This window comes from Stigmatopora argus, chromosome 8 (genome assembly GCF_051989625.1).
Source record: "Stigmatopora argus isolate UIUO_Sarg chromosome 8, RoL_Sarg_1.0, whole genome shotgun sequence".
Taxonomy (NCBI): domain Eukaryota; kingdom Metazoa; phylum Chordata; class Actinopteri; order Syngnathiformes; family Syngnathidae; genus Stigmatopora; species Stigmatopora argus.
Genome location: NC_135394.1, coordinates 15,057,294 through 15,078,547, shown reverse-complemented (window position 1 = coordinate 15,078,547; position 21,254 = coordinate 15,057,294). Strand labels below are relative to the sequence as shown.

General features: G+C 39.8%; 1 protein-coding gene across 1 annotated transcript in view; it reads left to right on the top strand.

Moving 5' to 3' along the window:
* arhgef18b (rho/rac guanine nucleotide exchange factor (GEF) 18b) overlaps window positions 1-21,254 on the top strand; it is a 39,295-nt gene that overhangs the window by 10,996 nt on the left and 7,045 nt on the right. Inside the window, exons 10-29 of the mRNA XM_077607386.1 lie at window positions 1,183-1,357; window positions 7,624-7,691; window positions 7,941-7,986; window positions 8,079-8,283; window positions 9,036-9,142; window positions 9,449-9,589; window positions 9,845-10,095; window positions 10,175-10,300; window positions 10,388-10,505; window positions 10,588-10,842; window positions 10,907-10,983; window positions 11,160-11,338; window positions 11,422-11,495; window positions 11,615-11,800; window positions 11,920-12,066; window positions 12,359-12,474; window positions 12,871-12,939; window positions 13,072-13,119; window positions 13,764-14,045; window positions 14,129-14,278. Of these exons, the coding sequence (XP_077463512.1) occupies window positions 1,183-1,357; window positions 7,624-7,691; window positions 7,941-7,986; window positions 8,079-8,283; window positions 9,036-9,142; window positions 9,449-9,589; window positions 9,845-10,095; window positions 10,175-10,300; window positions 10,388-10,505; window positions 10,588-10,842; window positions 10,907-10,983; window positions 11,160-11,338; window positions 11,422-11,495; window positions 11,615-11,800; window positions 11,920-12,066; window positions 12,359-12,474; window positions 12,871-12,939; window positions 13,072-13,119; window positions 13,764-14,045; window positions 14,129-14,278 (2,820 nt within the window). The remainder of the gene's footprint in view (window positions 1-1,182; window positions 1,358-7,623; window positions 7,692-7,940; window positions 7,987-8,078; window positions 8,284-9,035; window positions 9,143-9,448; window positions 9,590-9,844; window positions 10,096-10,174; window positions 10,301-10,387; window positions 10,506-10,587; window positions 10,843-10,906; window positions 10,984-11,159; window positions 11,339-11,421; window positions 11,496-11,614; window positions 11,801-11,919; window positions 12,067-12,358; window positions 12,475-12,870; window positions 12,940-13,071; window positions 13,120-13,763; window positions 14,046-14,128; window positions 14,279-21,254) is intronic.

Genomic DNA, 21,254 nt, shown 5'->3' with positions numbered 1-21,254 from the left:
ATTGCAACGAAGAAGAAGTGCGTGAATGTATCTCCAGTGTGCAAAGAACCTTTTTCATTTGTATCATTAAATATCTCATGCATCCAATATTGAATATGGTTGGTAAAAAGCTAAAGGCTTCTATTGAGGGAGTTGGAAGGAAGAGGCAAGCCATTTCATTTGAAACGAGTGGCAATAATAACGAAGCTTGATGCGCGTCAGAAAGTGGTGAGCGTTGCACATTCAGTACCATTTATAAACAGAAAGATCGAGCAGCAGGACCCAAATATTGAACGTTGCACAAAGTTTGCAAATCAATTGAATGATGCCATACAGTGCTACTGCATCATTTATGATGAAAAAAAGAAGAAAACTGTGCAATCGTCATTAGGTCGCTTCTTTTGGCCAGTTTCTAATACATAAATCTATCTCTCTCTCTACAGTACTGTACATATTCTCTCCATTTTATTAAATGTTTTTTTTTTCGGTACAAACCAATGCGTGTTACTTATACAAGCCTTAAACATACAAATGCACTTATATAAACCTTCAATATACTTATATAGGCCTTAAACATAAATTATAATACAAAATATAGCACTAAATCAACTTACAAACAAATTCAACTTATGAACAATCGCTCGGAACCAATTGCGTTCGTAAGTTGAGGAGTGTCTGTATATTACATTTCCTGATTTTCCCCCTTTTAAATCAATAATTGTAATTTTTTTAATTCATTTTTTTTGTATTTTTAGTTCAAAAATCATTTTGTAAAATCTAAAAATATATAATAATAAAAAAGCTAAAATAAGCATTGTTTTAGATCTATAAAAACTGAATATTTAGGGCTTTTAATCCATTTATATAAAAAAATATCTAAATATTATATCTAAAATGGTCCGGCCCACATGAAACCGAGTTGACGTTATAGCGGCCCGCGAACCAACCCGAGTCCGACACCCTTGATCTAAATAATCAGCCCTGCCACAGAACTAAAAAAGTGTGCTCTGGGAATACAGTATACATATATAAAATGCTTACTTAACAATATTTATTTGTTTTGTATTGTATTTTCATGACCTAACTCCGATTGTGTCACGCATCTTAGTGCACTAATCTCCTTACAAAATAAACCCTCTTGCACATCCTGCCTATGACACGCTTTTAATGACGCTAACCAATCTTTATTGTCCGTCCCAGCAGGGTAAGAACCGGGAGAAAGAGCAACAGAGGGGTAAGGAGAAGGACAGGGAGTCCACGGAGAGAGATTGCAGCTCCAGCAACGGGCATCTTTTAGCGCTCGGCACTTTTTCCAGCTGCGCCACCTGCTCGCTGTGTGGCAAGACGCTACAGAAAAAACACAGCCTGCAGTGCATGAGTGAGTAACACGGCAGGCTTTTTTTTTGCCTTTCGCACGCACGCACGCACAGGTGCTCCGCTCTCTTGCAAACGTGGCGCTTTTTATAAGCACGCTTTTGCTTGCACAACCGCTTGAGTGAATAAACAAGAAACACACTACTAGGACCACAATATTTAGAACCACAAGACTTGTACTGCGAGGTTAGTGTTTAAAAATTCATATCTAGAGAGTCACTTTTTTGCACTGTCAGAAATGGTCACATTTTGTCTGTGTCAACAAATGAGATCTCAACAAAATAGTATCAGGAACCCAAAAACAATTTAATTGCTATCAAATTAACAATATTGATTGATTAAATAATATGCCTTAATACAACTAATATATACATTTGCAAACACAAAAACCCATCTACTCCAGAATAGTTAAATAATACAATTACACGTCCTAACAAAACAAACATAAACTAAAAAAAACATTCATGCCATGGTCATGCCACATTTTCTGATTAAATAAGGGATAAATTACACTCAATTGTGATTTAAAACCATCACTGTATTTAAAAAATAAAAAATATATATATAATGTAATGTAATATAATGTATTAATATATGCCAGTGAAACTTATGTGTATATATATGTATGTATATATATATATATATATACACATACATATATATACATATATACATATATACATATACATATATACATATACATATATACATATATACATATATACATATATATATATATATATACATATATACATATGTACATATATATACATACATATACACATATGCATATATACATATGTATACATACATATATACATATATATATATACATATATATATACATATATATACATATATATATATATATACACATATATACATATATATACCCAAGTTTCACTGGCATATATTACTACATTATACATTAAAGTAATAGTAAAAAAAAGAACCATAGACAAAATAAGCGCCCATTAAAGTAACACATGGACAGTTTTTTTTTTACAACTATAGTCTAAGAACAACATAAAACGCTGTTGGCGGTCAGAGTGTAAAAAATAAAATACGTAAGTCGCTGTCCCACCCAAAATATACAAAAAAGTGTAACTTATAGTCCGGAAAATACAGTATATGTGGTGTAATAAGACAACACATCATATCTTGCAATTACCGTACAATACATTTCGCAATCTAAAATGAATACAGATACTGTGTCCATCAAGACTAAACATTCGAGAGGTCATTTCTACAGAAGTAAAACATTGTGTCATATTATTTGGCATTGATTCCAACTCATTCATTTCCTGTCATTCTCGCTATGCCTTGATTTAATTTTCTGGAAAGAAAACACTGTTACTGTTTCGTGTCTTTCCTCCCATATTTGAGAAGCGCTTCCAAGAACATCCTCTGCGAATCCCCTTCTGCATTTTGTTTCCCCACTTTGTGTTGCGCAAGGCTTCCCTCTGTTTGGGCGGGTCATCTCATCCATCAGCTCCGTCTTCTGACGTTTGTTTATGTCAAACCTACAGCACGCATTGGCTTTGTGAACTGAAGTAGGTCTGTGTTGGTATGGGCGCAACCACTAAGCCTGTAAAGGACATTTCAACACCGCGAGCTTGATGGCTGCTCCCATTCTATCTGGTGATAAGACCAGTAATATCGACTGAAAGAAGCGTCCAACTAATAGAGGGTGTGCATGTTTTGATGAGAGCTGTAGAACTATGACCTAAGTCTGTTTTTTCCCGTTGTCGCTAGCAACGTAAAGCAACACAAATAGTCAGATTCTCTTTCCAAGTAAGTTCAAGTTTCGTTTGTAGCACTTTCACAAAATTCGGCAACTAGTGGTCATAAATTAATGACTTTCACTCTTTCAATGTCATTCAGCCGCATCACATGGTGTCCGACGATCCTCAGATAATTATATAATAAGATAATTAAACAAAATATGAGAAACACCAGAACTACCGTATTTTCCGCACCATAACGCGTAACTACTACTAAAACAACTGTGTTTTATAGATGGATCAATATTAGTAAATTTTAAGATAGGCCATTCATTAAATGTGCGCCTTATACTAAAACACAATACAGTATGTATTACCGTATAGTATTGTTTTCGATATTAATTTTCATTTTTGGCGGCCTGGTGGCTGTTAGCGGGTCAGTCTCACAGCTCTGGGGTCCTGGATTCAAATCCAGGTCACGTCCACCTGTGTGGAGTTTGCATGTTCTCCCCGGGCCTGCGTGGGTTTCCTCCGGGTACTCCTGTTTCCTCCCACATTCCAAAAACATGCATGAAAGGCTGATTGGACAATCGAAATTGCCCCTAGGTATGAATTGTCCTTTGTCTCCTCGTGTCTTGTGATTGGCTGGGCACCAATTCAGGGTGTCCCCGCCTCTAGCCCGGAGTCAGCTGGGATAGGCTCCAGCACCCCCTGCGACCCTAATGAGAATGAAGCTGTTCAGAAAATTAGATGAGATGAGATTTTCCATTTTTCACAACACTCTTTGACCTGAGCTGGCAGTGAATGAGCGAATGAATGTCCACTCTAGTGACTACTGTCCATGAAAGGGTTAATCGAGCTCTTTTGCTGACTTTTCTTAAATGTACATCATTTTATCGAAAGTCCGTATATTACATTATTTTACATGTTAATGGAAATGAGTGGCCAACATGTTGAGATTGAAATAATTCCGAGAAAGACGTATTATTCACTCACCTCCGTTGAGTGTAGTGTCCCTTTAATTGGAGCCAAGTAGCGGTGTGGGGATTGAGCCTGTGGAATGCGCCTGTTTGTATGCCACAGATTGTTCCCACTGGGGAGAGCGGCTAACTAAAATGGAGCAAAACAAAAACAAAAACAAATAAAAATAACAAGGAAAAGGATATATACTTAATGCCAACCACTTCAATCGACCCGCTCTTCTTGTTTCGGGCGCATCCGATCGAACCGGACTGGAGTCTCGGTATTATTAACGGTAAGACGCGATTCTCATAGCGGGATCAGGTGGATCATTCCCCTTGTTTCCTTCAATGGACTTTTATTACAAGGAAGCACTAGTTAGTAGCTCATCACTTGTGCTAATTACTGGAGATCAATTCTCATTGTGCTTACATTAAATGGACGAAGCAACGTGAATTGATTTACTTCATGCAACCATAGTTTTGTTGGTTTCTTGACTGCTTTGGCAAGCTAACAACTAGCCGCTTGATGCTAGCGACTTAGCATGAGCGCAATCAGTTTTAACTTGCAAAGCAAATTGGGTTTTCTTTAAATAGTGATTGAGTGCTTTAACGTGGTTTAATAATCACGCGGCTATTGGAGTGGTTTTGGTTTTGTAATGGTTGCTCTGGACGTCTTTTGGTGTTACTTTATTTGCTGTCGCCTGTTGTTAGCCGCGGAGACTTGAGGCTCAACAGGTGATGGTGATTATTAGCTCGCTCGAAGTTTGGGAATAAATTTCGGAAGGATTTTTAATTTGGCCAAAAAACTTCGAGTTGTTGTTTCCAATGTTTTATTTTGTTAAGGGGCATCATTTAGAGGAAGACAAATTGACCCAAAACTGTGTTTTTTAATCCATTATGATCTATGATGGAAGAGCATCTTTTCTGTATGTCACAGTCATTTTACCTTGCTATTACTGGTAAATGACCAAAGATCAGTTATTGTAATTAATACGTAATGATTTTTTTTACCATTTTAGTAAACTATTGTTTCCCCACATCTGTTATGTTAAAGTAGCCTAGACGGGAATGCCTGAATTCAAGGATAACAGTAAAATGGTCTTTACTACGACTCATTTAAAGTTAATTTTTAACTTTTAAATCTCATCTCCATCCTCCCTTGCTTCATCTTTTGTCATACTAAGTGATTGACTCAGACCAAACAAAGGCAGTTTTAGAAATGTCATTTGGGATTACAGGACTACATAATGCAAAAACGTGTTTTCTGGTGTCAGAATTCTTCTCATTCCTCAAACAGAGCAGGTGATGGCCTTTTGCTACTCCAGTGGCCCACTGGAATGAAATGGGGGGGACCGTTCTTGGCTGTTTCTACCGACCGGTCTCGCCGAGGGGGTCACGTGGTTCTGATTGTGCTTGGCAGGTCCATCAGACCAGAACAGAGCACTCCACAGCCATTACACTTTGTTTAGCGCAGATTTTATTGCATGCATCGCTGCTTTGCCTGTCAGCCTGTTTCCTTGTGAGTTTTATTACTCTCACAATTTCTTATGACCCTCAAACAATTTCAAAAATCGATGACGTGATGTATGACTTTTTTTTCTTACATTGTAATGAAACAGACTTTATTTTAACGTTTTGTTTTCTTGCCCAGATCTATTTCATGCGTAGGGCATCTCCCAGCTTGCAATTGCCAGACTTTGAGGTGGTCTGAGAACTGATAAGAGCTGTAATATCAGCAAACAGAAAAAAAAAAACACTGTCCTTGCTTATCTTTGGCTAATCTTTTACCTATACCAAGCAGAATTCTTGTCATTGCAGTTCACGTATCATCTCCTCTGTTTCCTCAATGGATTTAGCTTGCGTTTGGAGTCTTCACAAATGACTCTGAAATTCATTTTTTTTTTAAATTGGCGTAGAATTGCTTACCTGTCAAGGAGTTCTTATCTTTTGCCCCCCCCTGTTTTTTTCACACTGGCCATGATTGCCCGTGACTCAGTGGGTTTGACCTTTGAATGCAAGGCTGTTCTGGTTTGCTAAAAGCCTTGTCGCGTGCTTTGAGTTTATAGACCGTTGGTGGAGTAAGATAAAGAATTACCACGAGGTCTGGCTACTCTGATTCATTTAAAACATTGGAAAACAGTTGGAATTCTCCAATGCAGGTGAAAAAAACCCATCTTTGATTATAGTTATTGGGATCACCAAGTCTTTAACAAGTCAGTTGATGTGTTTCCAACACATCAACAATGGCTGGCTCTAGAGGTGACTGTGTAGTTCTCTTCAAAGGACCTTCTATGTCCGTGCCCACATTCCTGGAACTCAATACCAATTAACATACGTGAACTCCCGTCTCTGAACCTCTTGGCCAATCATCTTAAAGCCAGGCTATTAGACCAACAAAATTGCGTTCACAACGCTGTCTAAAACTGTGCTACGTGTGTGTGTGTCTGGTACACTGGTGTCAAAGTGATGGCCCGGGGGCCAAATCTGGCCCGCCACATCCTTTTGTGCGGCCCGAGAAAGTAAATCATGAGGGCCGACTTTCTGTTTTAGGATCAAATTCAAATGACGATTATAGATGTATATTATATTTCCTGATTTTCCCCTTTTTAAATCAATAATTGCAATTTTTTTAATCCAATTTTTTTCTTGTTTTTAGTTCAAAAAGCATTTTGTAAAATCTAGAAATAAATATATACAAATATTTTCTTTTTTCCACTTTAATATTGAACACAATTTAAAAATATATTTTGTTTCCTTTTAAAATGAAAAACAAATGATTAAAATGTGTTTTCCCTTAAAAAAGCTCAAATAAACATTGTTTTAGATCTATAAAAAACAGAATATTTAGGGCTTCTGATTTGATTTATTTTTTAAATATCTAAATATTATATCTAAAATGGTCCGGCCCACATGAAATCGAGTTAACGTTAATGCAGCCCGCGAACCAACCCAAGTTTGACACCCTTGGTCTAGTATGTGTCATTGTTTATCTTCAACCTACACAAGGGACTCGTCGCTGTATATTTGCCTACCTCTACTATTTTGCCATTATTCTGGTATACTGAAGAGAAATATGGTACATAGTGTACAGTTGAAGTTGCTAGTTTTACATTGTATTGTTGACAGGAATGTTGCCTTTTACACAGCAATGCATCCAAATTTAAACAAAGTATTGTTTGTGTCCTCCATGATGGATAATGAGCAGATACATCATGGACAGTGTTTGTTTCCATGTTTCTTGCCCGCCAGTGGGGCTGTATCATCTTTCCTCCTTTGGTTTATTTGTTTGCCTTGTCTACTATTTCATGTCTTCAATATATGCAAAATTATAGGTGAGGTCATTATAAATGAATTGGAACCTGACATTGAAACCAATTCGCTACTGAAGACTTAAAGACGTATATGTTTACATTTAAAAAATTCAGGCTAGATACTGTTCTGAAGTAACTTTTGAGTAAAGATCAATCTGGACCGCCATTTTAATAACCCCCAAAATGCTCAGCAGGTGACAGAATTGTGTTGTGTAATTTTAAGTTGCATTGACAATTGATTATTTTTTTATTTTTTTTATTTTTCCCCCTTAGATTGTGCCGTGAATGTACACAGGAGCTGCAAATCTCTGCTGGGGGAGTGCACAAGCATAAAGAACAAGGTAAACAGCCCACAAAAAATATTTATTGTATTAAGGTTACTTCATCAGCCCTGACTAGTAATCTTTGGGTTAAAACGTTTTAATTTTCACACTTAAATTCTTTGATCGTCAACAGCAATATTCTGTCCCACCTCTTTTTGTCCAAAAAAATAATAATTACCAACATGAATCATTTTTGTTATCTGATAGTGTGTTTGAGAAATGAATGGCCTTGAGAAATAGTAATGTTCTCTTTCTATTCCTACACAGAGGGATTGTTTATCAAGGGCAGGCCTGTCTGGATCCCCTAATCTTGGTAGCTATTATTCAAATTATTTTTATCACTCAATATTTTTTTTTTGTCAAGAAATCCTCTCCGACCAAAGTCTGTTTTTGTGACGTCCTCAGCCCCGAAAGACCGCCACCGAGTGCAGGAACAGTCAGGCACAGCCTCACCACAGACATCGAATGGCCACGCAACTTTTCCTGGCCCTCCCGGCATGACCGCCATTCCTTGGAGACCAAGTAACCAATTTACGGCGAGCATCACCCCATCATCGGGAGCTTCGGTTTTTTACCTCGGCCACGGCCTTCACCATCACAGCAGCTCAGGGTCAGTACTGAAGTTTGGTATCCGTATTTATTTGTCCTTGTGTAATACTTGAACCTTAACAAAGTTAAAGTTACTTCCTCTACCGAGCTGTACATTTAGTGTACTGACGTAAGTGCTTTTTTACAATTAAAAAATGGCTTTTTGTGGAAAGGAAGAGAAAAGTTGGATTAAAGTCAGCAGATAAAATGCAAAAATTGCCTGATTTTGAGGACTTAATCAAGGGCGACAGAAAAAATATTTTTGATCTCGAACATGTAGTGCAGGGGTAGGGAACCTATGGCTCGGGAGCCACATATGGCTCTTTTGATGGGTGCATATGGCTCTCCACTAACCTGTGAGGTAAACTATGGAAAGTGCTGGTGAGAAAGCGCAGGAATAGGAGCGTTACATTGGTATTATGGCATTGACACTACCCCAGCGCCTTATAATCATTTTTTTTCCTTACACTGTTTTGCATGGATTTTCTCATTAATACTCATTGATTAGCAACAACGTAACAATGTTGTCAAAATAATTCAGAGACTTTTTGTACTTTAAAAGTGGTGAAGTGACTAAAAAAGGCACACATTTTCATGTATGTTGACTTTTAAATTCAGAGCATGGCTCTCAAGGATTAACATTTAAAAAAATATGAATTGTTTATGGCTCTTTCCATCAAAAAGGTTCCCGACCCCTGATGTAGTGTATTGTGTTGCTCTTTATGTTTACGCTGGGTTTATTTAACCTGGGAATTTTATTTTTTTCGATCTTAGATCCCTCCCCGGGGAGATGGATGAACCCGACGCGCTTCGCTTCAAGCGTTGCAATGAAGACACCATTTCTCTTGTTCCCTCTACCACTGAGTCTATCGTAGTGGAAGGTAATTTGCTTAAAGTGCACTTGGTCAGTTGAAAAAAGAATAAAAAGGTTCCCTGAGTAATTGCAGTTGCTATTGAGTGATAGGCTGAATACTTGTTATTATACGCGATAGAAATTATTCCAGATTAACAGGCTAACTTTAAACTCATCCTTGTTTTTTCGATTGTTATTGAGACAACCTTACGCCCCATTTCCACTAGGATAGCTCAGTTGCCTGTTGACGAAAGATGCAACTTTTTATCAGGGTTGTAATTCCTCTCAGAAATGCATGCAGATTTGTCTAATTTTGTTTGCTCCTTTTTCTCAGATGCTCATTATGTCGCTGTGCGAGCCGATCTGGAATGTGACGCTCAGGACCTGGAAGCCGAGTCCTGGAGTTTGGCAGTGGACCAGCCGTTTGTTAAAAAACTCTCCAAAGAGGCCACGAAGAGACAGGATGTCATATATGGTTAGTGCCTTAGTATGGATGCGCTTTGTTTAACACTGCCTTTTAAACAAAACAAAAGCCATTAGGCCTCTGGATTTACTCTAAACTTAGAACTCCCTTTAGTCAGGAACTAATTTTGTAAACAGATATTCCTCATTGTAATGTTTGGCCAACAACATGTGTCGTGTAGGATTTGTATTGGCACGTGTCAAAAAAAAGAATGGGTTTGAAAATAAAGGAAAAACGGGTCTTTATACTTTTCACTTTGTGTAACAGAACTCATGCAGACCGAAATGCACCACGTAAGGACACTGAAGATAATGCTTCACGTTTACATCCGAGAGTTGAAAGAGAACCTCCAGATGGATTCCAGCAGACTGGAATGTCTCTTCCCTCGCTTGGAAAACCTGCTGGAACTCCACGTGCACTTCTTGTCCCGTCTTAAAGAACGCAGACTAGAAAACATTGTTTCGCCCACTGACGGGAACTACACAGTCGATCGAATAGCAGACGTTCTCATCGCACAGGTAAGATAAGAGTATTGAAGCAAGGCAGAAACATGATTTAAAATAGAAAATAACATTTTGTTTTTCTTCTTCCGTGCAGTTTTCAGGTGATTTAGGCGAGAAAATGAAAGACAGCTATGGCGATTTTTGCAGTCATCACACCGAGGCTGTCAGCTACTACAAAGAACAGATGAATACAAACAAAAGATTCCACAGCATCATACGAGTAAGAAATCTCAGCCTCTCTGAGATGGTTCTTCTAAATCGTTTTTCTCGTATGATGTCGTTTGAGTATTGGCTATTCTCCTCGCAGAAAATCAACAACCTGTCTATTGTACGGCGGTTGGGCGTGCCCGAGTGCATTCTGTTAGTGACGCAACGCATTACCAAGTACCCAGCGCTGGTCGAGCGCATCCTCAACAGCACGGAAGGTCGTATCGTTTTTGTTTGTGGGGTTTTGGAAAAACTATATACAAAATATGATATTTATCTTTGCCTTTTTCTCTTCCTCAGCGGGTAGTGACGAACACAACGAGCTGAACCGCGCACTCGGCTTGATCAAAGACAGGATCGTTCAAGTGGACTCGTTGGTTAACCTGCACGAGAAGACCTGTCGGCTGCGGGACGTCCAGAACAAGATGGAGCCCAAGGCGCAGGGTAAAATCAAAGATGGCCGCGTGTTTCGCCGAGAAGACCTGGCGCGGGGTCGAAGACGACTCCTGCACGAGGGGACCGTCAACTGGAAAGCTGCTTCCGGTAGACTCAAAGGTGGGACTGCGGCACGATAAAATATATATATATATTTAGCTAAATAATTGTTGTGTTCTTCCAGATATTCTTGCAGTTCTTCTATCTGATGTGTTACTGCTGTTACAGGAGAAGGATCAAAGATATGTATTTGCAGCAGTGGTAAGTAATAAATTGGATTTTTTTAAGTATACTGCATACACCCATGTTAATTTAACACTTGAGGGTTTTTTTAAACTTTATTTCCTGTATGAATAATGTTTGTGTAGTACATATGTCCTTCAGTCACTTTAAATCTGCTCCAATGCGTTCTTCTCTTTCTTATTTATTGCTTCTAGGACAACAAGCCGTCAGTCATCTCTCTTCAGAAATTGATTGTGAGGGAAGTGGCTCATGCGGAAAGAGCCATGTTTCTCATATGCGCCTCTTCTAATGAGCCCGAAATGTACGAGATCCACACCAACTCGAAGGAGGAAAGAAACACTTGGATGACGCAGATACGGCAAGCCGTCGAGAGGTAGCCAAGATGGAGAAAGCTGCAGATGGAGAACATTCTTGGAAGACTAACTAACTAAATGCCTTCTGTCCTGTTCCTATTAGCTGTCCTCACACAGAGGAGAGGCTGTTCAGTGAGGAGGAAGAGACTCGAGCTTGCAGGTTAAAGGAATTTCAAGGTACTGACCTAAATTTCGAAATACCTGCGAGAAATTCTTGGCTGCAGATTTTTTTTCATGGCAACCCGGTTCTTTTACTTATACTTGTCATGTAAAATTTTCCCTTTTTCTCCCTACAGACCGTCTAAGTCAGAAGGATGGCGTGATAGTCCAGGCTCTCTCCGAGAAGCTGCAACTTTTTGCAGACATGGCAGAGTCTGTAGCAGGTCTGGAGGACACATCTACCCGATCCAAACTCCTTTTACGAGGCGATGCCTCGGATCTGCAGCAGGGGGAGGCCTTGCTCAAAGGAGCCATCACTGAGGGTAGGGCGCTCTTGCTGAAAGCAAGCTGGAATTGAGTCACCGATATGCACATGGATTTTACTCTGTTGATGTTGTTGCAACAACAAGTGAACCATAGCTTTGTCCTTTTGTCAATTCAGTGGAAAACCTCCAGAATTTGCTTCAGTGTGGAGTAAGGGATGAAGACCTGTCATCACAGATAGATGAAGAGAACAGTTTTGGAATTCTGCCCAAGAGAGCAGAAACTTTTGGGGGTTATGACAGCAGCCCCACAATCCTCACTAAGAGTGAGTCCAGTACACTTCATGTCCTGAGGAAACCTCTAACCTAATGAGTTGTATTTTGTGCAATAACTAACCAACTAGAAGTTGATAAATGGTATTCTATCACAAAGAAATACACAGTTAGGTTGTTTGAATTGATTTATGGCAGATTCAAAACATCGAGATATTGACAATCCAAGTACAACATGTATTCGTTTGTTGTTTTTGTAAACATTTTGTTGTTAGGCATCTGTTGTCTTTCTGTTATATTTTTCATCTCATTGTTTGTTTCTGTGGTGGTGTGTTCTTTTGCCAGATGGCAATATGAAGAAGAACTTTACTGGCGAGTCCAGAAACAGAGAGCGAAGCCAGCGGGCCAGCTCTGACCCTCAGCTCAAAGAACTCTGCGGCAGCCAAACTCTGGAGCAGACAGTACGTCTGACGCACAAAAAGTCGCATGCTGTCCAAGCTAAAGTCACACAGACTGATCTTGGGATGATTTATTACTTAAAAGAACAAACAAAGCTAGGAATTCTGAATACACATATTGAAGGATTCTGTCACAGGCATATTGTAAACACACACTGTAATTCTTCTGGTGGATTTACAATTTATCTTAGCCAAAAAAGGTTCTCCACCCCTTGGACTAGATAATTCGGGTCATATCAACATTCGGTGTTAATGTAAATATTCTTTGCTAATGACTGATTTTATAAAAATGGTATATAATCATTTTTTGGTCTTCATAAGTTTCAAAAGAACTTAAGTCTCGATGCTTACAAACAAAGGGATGAATTTAACAGTTTCCATGTGGCTGATCTTGCCCAGGTTGAAGAGAGCTGCTGCACTCCGATGAGATGGAACCGGATCTGGTCCAACCCTTTCCCTGAGGCGGAGGTTTGTTCTTCTTCGTTCATCGGTTTCTTGTTTAGATACAGGGTTACGTGTTTATAAAATAGCCTGCCATGGATTGTTTTATTAGGATTGTACATGCCATGTTCATGACACTCTTTCTCTTTTTCATTCCAGTTCTTTGACAAAGTGCTAATGCTTTCTCAAAGGCTCTACAGTCTGCAGGTAACAACCAGGATCTCTTGGTTTCTTATTTTAAGGTTTCAATTTGCGAATAGGTGTAGTGAAATGGAATTAATATTGTAACTCTACAAACCACAATACAATACAGCTGTTCTTTCAAGTTCCATAAAAGTTAGCAAATGTGCATAGCGTTGCTTCATTGAACATGTCGGTACTCGGTCGTTTGGTCACCCGGAAGGTTATTGATAATTACCATTTAAATCGTTGCTCAAATTCCCTAAATACAAACTGTGAATTATTATTTAGTAATACTTAATGCCCTATTAATTATTAGGCTAAAGAAAAGCTCCAAATTTCCCATACTTTTATTGTGTTTTGTTGGAGAACTTGTTAAGACTCTGACTGATGTCCCTTCCTAAGGGGACAACTCATGTGCATACAAACTCTTATACACTCACATGTCCGCTCAGTGAAACTGCTCATGGCCATTGTTGGCTTTTATTGATGCGTAGACCGTGTTGTTTTACCTTGTTTTGTCACCAGTCTTTTGGTCGCCCGTATTTTGGGTCCGGGCGACCAAAAGACCGCGACCAAAAGACCGGCGACCAAAAGACGGCGACCAAACGACCGCACACGGAACATGTCGTGGGTCTATCATCATAATTTCCTGCCGCTTCCATTGTCAGGCCATCATATCGCGGCAGGATAGCCACATTGAGTTGCAACGCGTCTCGCTGACGGAGCGCGCCTCTCTGCCCGGGCGCCACCGAGGGAACGTCCTGCTGGAGCAGGAGAAGCAACGAACGTTGGCCCTCCAGAGAGAAGAGCTCGCCAGCTTCCACAAACTTCAGTCTCAGCATCGCCAGGAACAGCAGCGATGGGAGAAGGAGCGAGGGAAGCACCGCCAACAAGTGGAGGCCACGGAGGCCAAGCTGCGGCAAAGAGAGGAGGAGTGCAGAAGGTTGGAGGTAAGTCAAGTGGTGGGACCTACCTGACAGTTGTGATGGTGGTGTGACTTAAACCTTAACCATGAAAAAATAAATGGTTAAAGGAGAGGCTGGCAGAAGAGAGGGTGGAGCTGGAAAGACAAAGGGAGACGTACCAACAGGACCTCGAGAGGCTCAGAGAGTCCACTCGAGCTGTAGAGAAAGAGAAGGAACGGCTGGAACATCAGAAGAAGATCAAGAGGAAAACCATTGAGGTTTGAACAGTCCCACACTAAAAGCGAACTGTTAACATTTGATAGGGCACACATTTAATTCATTGGCTGCCACTCTTGACGCTAGCTGTCCTATTTATTTTGACTGGGAATTAATAATCAGTCGACAATTGTCAAAATAGGTTACAATCTCAAAATATCACTTTTAGTAGTCAAAACAAAACAATTTTTGTCACCCATTTTAAACTTAAAGGGAAAATGCCTTCATATATTGAATTTTTCCTTTGATTCTTGCAACACTGCGCGATGCCGGAATTGGACAATCTTACACACAAATGACACCATATATACATACACCTGAAGATTAACATACACACACACACCTCCATCGCTGCAATGGAACACATGGGATTGCCAGTGGTCGTCTCCGCTGGTGTTTTTCCACATTTTGAGTTAGGCATATACAGTGCTGTATTGTTCTCTAATGAACCTCAGACTCCTTCTACCTACTTAGCGCCGCTCTTTCCATTCTTCTTCACATTTATTCCCATCATCTGCGTGTTTCCCCCACGTCGTGCAGCTTTCGCTCTTTGCAGAACAATATGAGACTTTGTAAGTTTCATGGAATGCCGTAATTCCGTTGGCTCTGTTTTCATTCCTCGTGCTAACAGCTCTGGCAAGGAGCTGCCTAAAGTGATTACATTTAGATGTTTCTTTACTTTGGATGACACTCTTATTCCATTACTGATAAAAGGTTGCACCTGGACAACCTCCTTTCCAAAACGCAAAGCATTTGATCTAATCGGGTTGAGGCGCGGATAGCCTTCTTGGACGGACCGGCGATGAGTCAGCACTCTCTCGTAATGACTAGCCACGACTCTTGACTGAAGCAGCCAAGTACACAAAAGTGCCATTTGTTTGTTTGTGAGATTATATCGCAAGACGAGACCTTCAAGCCAGAAAGATGCACGCCCATGTCAGCACTTGGCGCCCAGCTAACATCATCTGCAGACTATTTGTTTTGATTCCTCCTGTTTGTGTGTTTTGTATACACACAGATCAGGGGTTGCGCTGTATAGTGTTGGCTCTGCCGTGGGACTTTTTTGGCTGGCTTAATGGGAAATTTGGAAGTGTTCTCCCCCGTCCCGACACGCCCCCCCCAACCCGCTTCATCAAAAACACATTAAAAAGCCTTTTCATCGGCTGCAACCCCTAGATGTGTTCCAGGATCTAGACCAGTTAGAAATCAGCAGCCATTTAATGTCTACCCCCCCCAAAAACATTAGGAGTCATCAGCTAACATAGCGCTATAATTAGGCCTCATAAAATAAAATAAAACATCGACACGCCTTTGCGCATGTTTGTGTATCTCTGAAGTTGAACATATGTAGGGGTGCGGGAGGATGAAGCGAGTTGCAGCATGTGAAAACTTCAGAGGAACTTCTTTCATGTCTTATCTTATGTGATCAGTGTAGTTGGGCCTTTTGATTAGGAAGGCCTCGGATACAGTTTTCTATTGGCTCATACCAAGCATGAGTAGATTGCACAATACTGTTACTGCAGTGCATGAGCCTGAAAACCTTTCACGGCAGCCCATAAGCACCATAGAAATTCTTTCAAACCTGAGGGTATGTTTGCATAACGTATTTGGTTTTCTTTTTGAAAACTTAATATTATTAGACAACCTGTTTCATAACTGCAAAACCACAGAATACATTATTTTAAGCTTCCCTGGGAAGCCCGTCGTCCACTCAACTTTAAGTACGTTAACTTTCCGTATTAGGTTTGTTTTCCAATTCCATGACGTCATTGCCAATTAAAGAAAGTCAAAGTAACGATTTTTACTTGCCAGTTTATGATAGTCTACAGGCCAAGTGGAATTAACATTACTTACAGTTTTTTTATGTCAACCTTAGTCACTCTTTGTCTCCAGGCTGGTGTATTATGTTACCTGAGTGCGTCTCCTAGCTGGAAAAAAAAAACATGAGTAATGTTAGCACCTTCACCTACATGCCGATGACTACGTTATTCAAACATCAGCCAAAAGGAGTTTTTGTTAAGAGCAAATACTTTAGTGGCAACCAGTGAACTGTGACTATGAAGTCACTTAGCACCTGTTGCATTTCTTCCATAACAATCTCTAGATACCGTCTTATCCATTTATCGGCAAAATTAATCTGCAGCCCAGTCACAAAAAGGCCTATCAGATATCATAGAAAATTCTTTCAGTAAATTGATATACCTTCTGATGGAGCCGTGGTTCTCATTATTTATTTACTGGGTATGACTTGAGTCTTAGCTGGGTTAGTGTAGAGTTTTGTACAGGTATACAAAAGAACCTCTTAATACAAAAAGGCATTTTTGGAACATTTTGGAAATTACTCTCAGGGTATTACCGTTTATTCTCGCATATATGCTGTATTTGTCGCAAAAACAAAAGATTACCGAATCAAGGATACGGCTTAAATGCGCACAAATTGGACTTGACATGCACAAAACTGGAAGGTAACAAAGACCAAACACCATAACGCAAGACAATGCGGCCGATACGGTCATTTATTTCACAATAGAGAAAAGATAAACACAAACCCTAAACAAAATTTATTTTGACGTATATGAAGGAAATTCCAGAAAAAATAAACCTTATCTTGCATAAAACGTGAAAATCTCACTTACTTGTGCCTCCCATTGCTCGCTCAGGGCGCCACCATTTTACCTAGGGATGACAAAATAGACTGCTACAGACACACTTCCTGGTTGTACTGCTCACTTGACTTCCTTTTCGAATTTGTCTACATGCAGGAAATACCCTTTCGGAATCTGCAATTCAGCAGACGATCCTTTCAATTCATATAAAATCTCATAAATACCACGTTCGATGATTTTTCTTAAGATTTTCCCTTCAAAGTAACACATTTATACTCCCTATTAAAACCATGATGAGGTGAAAATTGCAAATCGGGGGCGTCTTATGAGGAAAATTGTAAAATTCAACATTTTAGGGCAATTTTAAGGGTGCGGCTTATACACGGAGGCGGCTAATCTGCAAGAAAATTCGGTAGCTGCAACCACATTAGTGCTAATGAACGTATTAGCCTTTTTCAGAGATGCTGCAAAATTGGCGCGTCAGTTGTATCGGAAGTCTAGGCGTTTAATTGCTTGTGCCTTTGATCAAAATACAAAGGATTTTGCCTCAACTCTACTTTTTCACCCAGCAACACTAATCCTATAGTCTGATTCGACGCCTAAAGGTAGAAGGCTCTTTTGAAAAGCATCAAATATTTGTTATATGGGGACTGCTGCATGAAAACTAATGGCTGGATTTTCAACAACAGTTGAATACTTGGTCTCAGACTCGTCTTCAATATATCTGTACGTGGACATAGATTAAATGGTACTCTCAAATTCACTACACCACTATTCACATGGCCCACGGAAACATTCTCAGGTGATCGTGTTACCCCCGATCACCTCCCGCAGTTTAGCCACAGTCACCCTCTTGAAGAGAGTCCATTGTGTGGCGTTAGCAAAGGCGCTCGCGGGGCTCCGTATGATTTGGGAGTATCCGAGTGGTTTTCAGGATGAGAGGAACCCGGCTGTATAATTAGCTAACGCAAGCCTGTCATTAGCAGAACCCTCTGGAAGACCGCCAGTGCTAATTGTTTGTGTGCTGTCAGTCAGGGCTGTTTATGTTCTCCTGCCTCCGCGCAGTTTCCTGCCCTGGAAACCTGCCTCCTCTGCCACTCCATGCCAGTCACCTTGTAGAAGGAACAATGGAAGGTCTATTCGCTAAGACGAGCCAGTGTTCATGGAGGAAGACTGACGGAGGCAAAAAAAAAGGAGGGAGCGGGGTTGAACAAGGGACTTTTGCCGACTTTTCCCACTGAAGGGCCTCTCTGTGCCTCGGGGCTTCCCATCATGCTCAGCTGTTTGTGTTGGGGTCCAAACACAGTCACAGTCTATTGGGTTTGCCCTCCACAGCTTGTAAAAAAAAAATCACCAAGTGTTCCTCATCTCCACAGGATGTATTCTGCGTCATTGTTTATAACGTGGCCTTTGCGCATCGTACAAATAGCCACGGTTTACATTTTCGCCCGTGGCAGTCTGACATTTTGGCGCGATGACTTTAGCTCGATGAAATGGGCCGTTTAAAGCAGTCTGACATTTGTTTGGCCTTTATCTTTTTATACCAATCACCTTTATGGCTTTCTGTTTCCTTATGGTTAAACCACAGACAATATGTGGCTAACGTGTTTAACAGTAGGAGGGAGCTTCTCTGGTTGATTGTCAGGAATTGCTTCTTATTTTCCATTCTTCCATCCGTTTAATCTCTTAGCCTTCCTCTCATTTTTTTTTCTGGATCTTCTTCAAACAACCCTGACTGGAATCAGGAAAAAAGGAGGAAATCGGAAAGCAAAAGACATAAACCACAACAAAGGGTTGAAATCTTTCATACGTAGACGGTTTGAAGAGGATCCTTTTTTTTTAAGCATCATAAAGGTTTGGCTGCAGTTCATCCAAACATTAAATATAACATGAATGCTATGGATGTTCTAAACAACAGGGAAGAATAGTTTTTTTGTATTCAGCAACGGAGCATCAAAGGCTGAATTTCAAGCTTTGTATCGACTGTATTCTAAGGGGGAAAATATGCCAGTTACTGCAACAGCGTTTTAACCATAAAAGGGAATCTTTTATTTCAAGCTCGGTAAAAGTTCTAAAAACACTTTTCACGGGGTGGATTTTCCTCTACATTGAGAATGTTGAATAAAATCTACTTTGGGGGACAGTGCTGTCTGTTAAGGAGCTAAGGATTAAATGGTCAACTCAAGTTTACTAGCCCAAACCTGCTCGGTTTAATCACCATATTATTCCATTCACGAGTCCATACATCCATTATGGATTTTTTGTCACTAATGAATAGATATAATATACACAAGTATACTAAATCGTCACAGCCCGATGTGAGGACAATGCTTGAATTTCAAAAGCTTCGGGATGAGGAGGAATGCCTAGAAGTGTTTTGCCCACCAAACGTGAGATGACTGAAAAGGACTCGAAATGCACTCGTCTCTACAGCGAACATTTCGTCCCAGACTGCTACGTAAATTGGCTATTGTCCTAGATGGGTTGCGTGTCAAGGTTGGAGTTAAAGCCATTAGCTCGTAGGACACAAGCGACTCTTAATATTGATATTAGCTCCTAGTTTACATCTCCCAATCCCCCCTGCGACCCAATCTTTGCATCTGGTACCGTCTTTTCTCGCATATAAGCCGTATCTGTAACCCAAAAAACACGATGACTGAATCAAGGGTATGGCTTATATGCGCACAAGACTTACAGCATTGTTACACTCTTTTTCACCAGTAGATGTTGGCAAATTAACATTTACTATTTGTTGGTTATTTTCTGTTTTGCAGTAACAAAACAACCATTAGTGGATGAATTAGTAACTTCCTTATAATATTGACCCTAATAATGTGCTTTTGATTCATACAGTATCTTTAGAAATATCACCTGCGATGATTTTTCTTAGGATTTTCTCTTCAAAGTAACACATTTGTGCTCCCTATTAAAACCATGAATACGCAAAAAAAATTGTGAATCAGGGGGCGTCCTAAACAAGGGAAATTGTAAAATTCAACAGTTTTAGGGCAATTTCAAGGGTGCGGCTTATACGCAGGGGTGGCTTATATGCGAGAAAAATATGGTATATATTACTCGACTTGGTGTATTAAGGATAAACATCCATACTATTGATGTGTACTACTACACACTCACTAAGTTCATTCTTTCCATGCAATCAATATGTAACAATTGTTTAAGGTAAAAAAAATGGTCTGGAGGAACATTTTGAATTCAGAAGCGTTTAGTGTTACTTTTGTTTCAGCTAAAGAACCAGTCATTTGTGGTATTGATAAGAAAAATAAGCTGATTACCTTTGAAAAAAATAAATTGGAAACTTAGTGCTATGTAGTGTTACCATAGTTCTGAAAAGCAGCAATTACAATGATATCCCTCAACTGTTTTTTTTGGCTATTTAGTTTAGATTACATTAAATTAAACTTTTTTCATCCCGTATTCGGGAAATTCACTATTAGTATTCTAAAACTCAGAAAAAGACTATAATTAAGAAACTGCTTAATTATAAGTGTTGACTTTACACTTAGCATTTTTCCTCCCTCTGCTTGCATTATTTTGTTTCTGTACACTGACTTTCCCTCACCATCTACCGTCAATTTGCTTTTTATAACCGCCAACTCACCTGCGACACTGATAATGAACGAGATGCAAAATAAAAAAACAGAAGGGTATTCTTCACTAAGGGTGGAAATTTGGTTTTGGACTACGAACAAAGAGTCTTTTGATGTTCCATTGTACCAAATTATGATGGTAAGTATATTTGGTAATCTATTAGCTGTGGTTCTGGTTGGGTGAGGTACTAAGTCTCTATTGTTAGGTCCTTTTTATCAATGTAGAATACATGATAAAGTTGTCATGTGTAGATCATCTTTCACCTTCTCTTGTGCCTTAGTGCACAATATACTGTTTGTTCTCTCACACATTTGAATGTCCCACCGCGTGTCTAAACAGCCTTTTTAGGCAGACACGCCTCTATGTACATAGAGACTATTAAGGGTATTATGTTCCCTCATTTTGCGCGGGTGTGTGTGTGTATTCTTGGTACGTCAGTGTCTTAAGAACACATCAAAAGCTCAAGCTGCAAACTTAGTGAAGCGTGTGCTCAGCAGAAAAAGCACCATGTGTTTCTGATTCTTTCTCTGGCCCATAAATATGACTTCTGCGCGCCAGATTTTGTTTCTCAAATGGCAACGAGCCACGCAGACACTTTGTAATACACGTGTGTCATGTCTACTTTCAAGCGCCTCTGGTTCCTCACAAGACTTAACCACAGATACGTTGGAAGTTTGGAGAGATCTTGTCTATACGCCTGATAGAAGTTTTTTTGGAATCGTTGAAATCATTCTGTATTGTTTGACAGTCTATAAATTCTCGT